The 7540-nt window shown below is 44.9% G+C and overlaps 1 protein-coding gene across 1 annotated transcript; it reads left to right on the forward strand.

Moving 5' to 3' along the window:
- Window positions 1–377: 377 nt before the first annotated feature.
- Window positions 378–6042, forward strand: LOC133125219 (tubulin alpha chain-like). Its single transcript, XM_061236974.1, has 4 exons — window positions 378–537; window positions 3925–4147; window positions 4534–4682; window positions 4867–6042. Exons 1-4 carry the CDS (start codon window positions 535–537, stop codon window positions 5839–5841), a joined length of 1350 nt encoding a protein of 449 aa, XP_061092958.1. The 5' UTR covers window positions 378–534; the 3' UTR covers window positions 5842–6042.
- Window positions 6043–7540: the final 1498 nt, after the last annotated feature.

Genomic DNA, 7540 nt, shown 5'->3' on the forward strand with positions numbered 1-7540 from the left:
GCCACACCAATATCTATAAATATATTGCCGGAAGCTGCAAATGCAACACTCCTCCAGGCTGAAATATTATATCAAATTCTTGCTCAGATTTTTTGTTTGTGCACAGATAGTAATTACCTGTAACTTGGCATGATAATGTATTTTGTTGAATATAGTTTGTCATTTATTGCGATATGATATCTTATACAGATCTAGCTTTTATGTAAAGAAACACAATGACATACATTTTCGTCTGTTAGCATCGCACTTTTCAATACTGCGTATCTCAAATTAATGTTGTAGTTTTTGCTGCGGAAAAGTCTTCAGTATCCGCTAGTACCATTACGCCGTGCGTGCGCGAGAGTGTCGATAGCGCCCCTCCTTCGCAATTCTGCTCGGTGCAGTATATAACCTAAAGCAGAACCGACGACCTGGTACAACTAGCTCACGGAGACCACATTGAAGGTGTACTGTGAGGAGTTCAACTGAACAACACTTTTCGCTTTTAAACCTTATATTTTTTTACTTTTTGGGAAATACCAGCACAGAAGCAAAATGGTGAGTCGTTTTTTTCTCTCAGAAATCTTAGCTTTATTATTTATGCACTGCGTTAAATAGCTCCGTCCTTATATGTAATTCTAACCATTCTAAAATGTATTGTTACGTTTTCCGATGTCAGTGGTGGTTGTTTATTTGAAGTTCCTTACCTTGTAATAATGTATACGAAATATATTAAGGCGCGAAGCCAAAATGTGCGGGAACACGAGTCGCGGTTGGCTATTTCCGAAATAAACGCAGCGACAGGCTGTATACCGTCCTAGTTCACATGGACAACCTCCAAAGCTTATTAAAATAATTAATATAAGAGTTTATTGGGGGTTATAACCAATGGCACCGATGTATGTATGGGTATTATTACTTATTGCAACATCAGAAAGACACTCGGTGCAATGCAGCAGAGTTGTCGCAAGAGTTGTTCTAATCGCAGTTCTAATGTCAGCCCTGACGCATCGCAAGCTGCTTTTCGGTACATGGCGTTTCACTAAATTACCAGACGGGGCGCGATTTCCCCAAATGACAGTACTTATACCATTATGTAGCATTACAGACAGAACTATTTCATATAGTTGTTGCATAAATATAGGTGCTACCTTGGTGGGCATGCACAATTGGGCGTGGTAGTGCAGCTGAGATAAATGGGTGGCTCACTATTTAGGTGACCACTGTCTTCTCTGGCCCACCTAAGCCTATGCCAGTGATGTGATAGTGATACATACGTATCCAGAGATTTAAAAATGACTTAAAAACTCTATTACTGTGGCTGTTATCTAAGGTAAAGCATAAAGGTGAAAATAATGGACAACGCAGTATAGCACAACACATATTTACATTTCAGTTATAGACTTATTTTCAAGTAATGCAGTAGACTGATGATTGGTTATTTAACCTAATTTGTTGACCCACAAGTTAAACCGAGCTGAATCACACTCTGTGCTGTGGATGATAATTGCCCCTTTAACCAAAAGCAAGAATACATTTATGATCCATTAATCATAAAGATTCATATACGTTGCAACATGAATAGAGAATTCTTTATATTATTATGTTGGTAAATGTTTTATATGGGATACACTTATATTTTAATGTCAATGCCCTCTGTTAGCTACTCCTGTTTCTGAACAGGATGAAACAGTTTTGAGATCAGGAACAGGAGTAGTTTAGAGGTCTGTAGTTGTGAGATCTAGAGCAGTGCAGTATATCTTAGGCTGGGCTGTATTCTTTGACAGTTGGTTAGCATTTTGGGCGTTCCCTGCTCCGCTCCTGCAGGCAGAACAGGATGTTGGAGTTCAGACAGGCCTGGTCCAGTATACTGACGTCTTCGCCAAGCCACAGTGCCTGGAATCAGCGGGGAACTGCTGAAGCTAACAGCATTTGTGTCTGATAATCATTAATAGAGAGAGCACCTGACTTACTGCAATAAGCAAGCAATGGCCTCCTGTCCATGGTCTGACATTGCAGTTTTATGTTTGTTTAGATTGCTGGATGGACTTCTGCATTGTGCGAGGTCTGGCTGGCTCATACGCACTCTATAGAGAGCAGGCAGTGACTCCTGGAAATAGCTACCAATTGACTTGGCCCTCATGCCCAAACTAGGAAATCACATGTTCCCTCGTAATCAGCCAATCCTGTTAGGTTGTGAGGGACAGGAACAGCTGTGACAGAGCCGTGTAAAAATAGGTCCCTGGTCCTCACGAGAGAGGGAGAAATAAAAGAAAGTCTCTGATTGTGGGAAAGTGGTCGCAGTTTTGGGTCACAGTGCTTGATATATGCAGAACTGGGGCACCTCCTCAGAGGTGGGGGCTATTTCCAGCTCAGAGTTCTCCACCCTTCCACTCCCTATGGCATATAATCACATCATGATGGATTTAAAATGCTCGATGATCATTACTGGGGCCATTTCGACATATGACTGTCTCAACTGACCTTTACTGCTCTGCATATGACACTGCTCTTCCAGTTATAAACAGGTTTCTCACATGTTTTGTCACATTTCTGGCATTTAAAGATGCTCTTACCCAGCCCAGAGATAAGCCCTCACTTTCTGCATAGTATCCAGTCATGCAGCTTTGTAGTCATACTGAAGCAATTCACGTTAAGCCAAGGGTGCAAGGGCAAGGATACTCCGTGGTAGCCAAACCTGCAGCCGCTGGACGGCGAGCTCAGATCCCTTCTCATTAAACTACACTGCGGTCCTTACACCTGTAGATCATATCAGCTCTACTGCTATGCAGTCTACCAGCTCACAATGACAAAACCAGTTTGGGCTCCTCCCGCAAATTTGTCACATACTTACTCTCACACTGATGAACCAGTTTGTGATATGCTAACACGCAGGCAAACCCGTTTGCTGCATACATACTCCCTGATGAGTTGATACGAGCTCGGACCACAGGGAGGGGTTAGCTGCGTTGCAGCTGGAAAGTCGAGTAAATACTTCTAGAGTAAATATGTACTTTTCTCTGGCCAGGTTGGTCTGATAAGTGATCTGGGTGTAGTATTTCAGAGCTAGCCTACAGCATAAAAATTTTTTTCAAACCTAAAGTTGGTACCAACAGAAATGGTCTGAATGTGGGGGATTTATAAGTTACTTGTTTTGTAAAAATACCTTTCTTTAAATATAGAAAAAAACATAATTGGCTTTTGAAACATCAATAAATGTTTATGCACACGTCTTTCCAAATTATGTGATGTGTGAATTGTGATTTTCTATTAGTGGCTACACACTATCCTGCATAGAGCAAAACTTTCATACTTAGAATTCATAGTTTCATACAGCATATTGAGATATTGAGTGTCAACAGACGAGATGAGTCTAGTTCCTACTTTTGAATCTTCAGTTTTGTGATTTAGTACAAATAAATGCAGTGTGCAGAAAACCTTTCTTGTAAAAGGGTAGCTATCATTCATGGAATAGAGTTTGATCTCAATTATGTCCTGTCCACAAGCCCTGTGGACATTAATCCGCTCTACATGTTGGTGATCTAACCTCAAGGTTGCCGCTCTACATGTTGGTGATCTAACCTCAAGGTTGCCGCTCTACATGTTGGTGATCTAACCTCAAGGTTGCCGCTCTACATGTTGGTGATCTAACCTCAAGGTTGCCAGCCTTTTCTGATCCCCAGATCAGACCCCCAGCCAAGCTGAAAAGCATCCAATGCTTGAAAAGGCTTATTTGAAAAACTATTCAGAAAACTGTCTGGCTAGGAATTTCCTGCAGTACCTTCAAGGACCCCCAGGGGTCCATGGGCCCGCTATTGAAAACCCACCTGCAGTTCTCTACAGCAGACCAGTCTTGAGTCTCAGCATTGTGAGCATTGTTGGGCTGAATGACCGGTTCTCTTCATTATGTAGCATTGCTAATACGTAGCATCGTTCTCCCAACAGCGTGAATGTATCTCGGTCCACGTTGGGCAAGCGGGTGTCCAGATGGGGAACACCTGCTGGGAGTTATACTGCCTGGAGCACGGCATCCAGCCGGACGGGCAGATGCCCAGCCAGAAGCCGGTGGGGGGGCACGATGATTCCTTCACAACCTTTTTCAGTGAGACTGGAGCGGGCAAGTACGTGCCCCGTGCCATCTTCGTCGACCTGGAGCCCACGGTCATTGGTGAGTCCGAGGGAACTGCAGATCCATGCCACCCAGTCCGGTTCTGTGACAGGGATCTGCCTTTCATCACAGAGTAAAGGCCCGTCCACCTCAATAACGATACCGATGATACCGATTCCGATAACTATTCCGATAACTATAAATGCATTGTCTTAAAAATTGTCCTGACTCAAGTGAATAACGGAGTCCACAACGCAACTGTATTGACTTCTGTGAGAGTGATAAGCTCAGCCTTTGAAAAAACAGTCCACTGATTAACAGTTGTAAGCAAGAAAGACGCGTCAAATCGTGTATGTCCCTACATACAGTATCAGCAGCTGGTCTGATGTTAACTAATTGTTTATCACAGTATAGTTGGAAATTTTAATTGGACCCTTTGCCCCCAGACGAGGTGCGCACAGGCACCTACCGCCAGCTGTTCCACCCTGAGCAGCTCATCTCGGGCAAGGAGGACGCTGCCAACAACTACGCCCGTGGGCACTACACCATCGGCAAGGAGATCATCGATTCAGTTCTGGACCGGATACGCAAGCTGGTAAAAACCACAAAAGCGTGATCGCTGTGAATGTAAAATGAATAAAAACTCAAGGGCATGGTTTCATGAAATCCTCTCTCAGGTGACCTGTCTTAAGGAAGGTATTGTGTCCTTTGCAAATAGAGCAATGCCAACAGGGTTGAATGGATGAGTGCTGATAAGGTTATCTTCTTGTCTTCCTCAGGCAGACCAGTGCACTGGACTCCAAGGTTTCCTGGTCTTCCACAGCTTTGGAGGTGGTACTGGTTCTGGGTTCACCTCCCTGCTGATGGAACGCCTCTCCGTCGACTTTGGCAAGAAGTCCAAGCTTGAGTTTGCCATTTACCCAGCCCCCCAGGTGTCCACAGCTGTGGTGGAGCCCTACAACTCCATCCTGACCACCCACACCACCCTGGAGCACTCCGACTGCGCCTTCATGGTCGACAACGAGGCCATCTACGACATCTGCCGCAGGAACCTGGACATCGAGCGGCCGTCCTACACCAACCTCAACAGGCTCATCAGCCAGATTGTCTCCTCCATCACTGCCTCCCTGCGCTTCGATGGGGCGCTGAACGTGGACCTGACCGAGTTCCAGACCAACTTGGTGCCCTACCCCCGCATCCACTTCCCACTGGCCACCTATGCCCCAGTAATCTCCGCTGAGAAGGCTTACCACGAGCAGCTCTCCGTGGCCGAGATCACCAACTCCTGCTTCGAGCCAGCCAATCAGATGGTGAAATGCGACCCCCGTCATGGCAAGTACATGGCCTGCTGCCTGCTGTATCGTGGTGATGTGGTGCCCAAAGACGTCAACGTAGCCATCGCCGCCATCAAGACCAAACGCACCATCCAGTTTGTGGACTGGTGTCCCACTGGCTTCAAGGTGGGCATCAACTACCAGCCCCCCACCGTGGTGCCCGGGGGAGACCTGGCCAAGGTGCAGAGGGCCGTGTGCATGCTGAGCAACACCACCGCCATCGCCGAGGCCTGGGCCCGTCTGGACCACAAGTTTGACCTGATGTACGCCAAGCGTGCCTTCGTCCACTGGTACGTGGGGGAGGGCATGGAGGAGGGAGAGTTCTCTGAAGCCAGAGAAGACATGGCCGCCCTGGAGAAGGACTATGAAGAAGTGGGCATCGACTCCTTTGAAGAGGATGAGGAGGGAGAGGAGTATTAGCCAGAGCCGAGCCGGTGAATCCAAAGAAAACGTTTCGGCCAATTCAAGTTAAATTATGTCCATCATTTTTGTAGATATTTTTGCATTCATGTTTTCTTCTCACCTTCAAGGCGACTACTGTAAATATCCAGTGTCTGACCTCATTCCTTGTCGCAGACTAACAGTGACTGCCAAACATGCTTAATAAACAACGTCTCTGAATATACGTTGCCATACCTTGCATTTATTTCTTTCTTTATTTTGTGCAGAAACATATTCAACATGATTTGTTTATGCATGATTGCTTGATTGATTCATGAATTAGGCAAATAGAATGTGCATATTTATTCAGGAAGATAGTACATGTGTTCATTAGGCAACCTATTTACAAATAAACGCCTATAATCATCTGAGGCAGACACACAAATTCCATTCATTAATTAGTTAACATTTATTTGTTCATATCAAAATTTAACAGAATTATTTTGTATTTACCGCCACTGAACAACTTGTACTAGCACAGTGGAATATTTTTACTTGTTCAGCCTGCATTATGAAAGCATTCAGCATTTAAAAATGTATTATTATGTATTTCTAGGCAAACAATTTTTCCACATCATGTACACTCACCAAACATTTTATTAGGTATTTATTAGACTTATTTTTTTTACTTTGCTGTAGCCTATCCACTTAGAGTTATGAGTTACATTGTGTGTTCAGAGATGCACTTCAGCATACCACTGTTGTAATGTGCGAAGGTAATGTCACCTTCCTGTCAGCTTTGACCTGTCTGGCCATTCTCTTCTGACGTCTCTCAACAAGGCATTTCCGTCTGCACAACTGCTGCTCACTGGATTTATTTATTTATTTATTTTGCACCTCTTCGCAAACTCTAGAGACTAGTGAGCATGAAAATCCCAGGAGATCAACAGTTTCTGAGATACTCAAACCACCCTGCTGGTTGATGTGGGTGGCCTGTAGCGTAGTGGTTAAGGTAAATGACTGGGACATGACTGGGCCCTTAACCCTGCATTGCTCCAGGGGAGGATTGTCTCCTGCTTAGTCTAATCAACTGTACGTCGCTCTGGATAAGAGCGTCTGCCAAATGCCAGTAATGTAATGTAATGTGAACATTAACTGAAGCTCCTTACCCGTATCTACATGATAGAATGCATTGCACTGCAGGCACACAATTGGCTGATTAGATAATTACATGAATAAGTAAAATAAAGTAAATAAAGTAAAAATGTTCCTAATAAAGTGCTCGTGAGAGTATATTTATAGAAATATGTATCACTTGATCTAAATTGACCTTCTGAGTTTTCCACATGCAGTACTTAATCCATCCATCCATTATCTTAACCCGCTTATCCTGAACAGGGTCGCAGGGGGGCTGGAGCCTATCCCAGCATACATTGGGCGAAAGGCAGGAATACACCCTGGACAGGTCGCCAGTCCATCGCAGGGCACACACACCATTCACTCACACACTCATACCTATGGGCAATTTAGACTCTCCAATCAGCCTAACGTGCATGTCTTTGGACTGTGGGAGGAAACCGGAGTACCCGGAGGAAACCCACGCAGACACGGGGAGAACATGCAAACTCTGCACAGAGAGGCCCCGGCCGACGGGGATTCGAACCCAGGACCTCCTTGCTGTGAGGCGGCAGTGCTACCCACTGCACCATCCGTGCCGCCGCAGTACTTAATTTCAAGT

This window comes from Conger conger, chromosome 3 (genome assembly GCF_963514075.1).
Source record: "Conger conger chromosome 3, fConCon1.1, whole genome shotgun sequence".
Taxonomy (NCBI): domain Eukaryota; kingdom Metazoa; phylum Chordata; class Actinopteri; order Anguilliformes; family Congridae; genus Conger; species Conger conger.

Excerpts from the sequence above, each read along its gene's own strand:
- LOC133125219 (XM_061236974.1), top strand. Across the intron at positions 4,148-4,533 it reads CCTGGAGCCCACGGTCATTG|ACGAGGTGCGCACAGGCACC; the intron begins GTGAGTCCGAGG and ends CTTTGCCCCCAG. Across the intron at positions 4,683-4,866 it reads TGGACCGGATACGCAAGCTG|GCAGACCAGTGCACTGGACT; the intron begins GTAAAAACCACA and ends TGTCTTCCTCAG.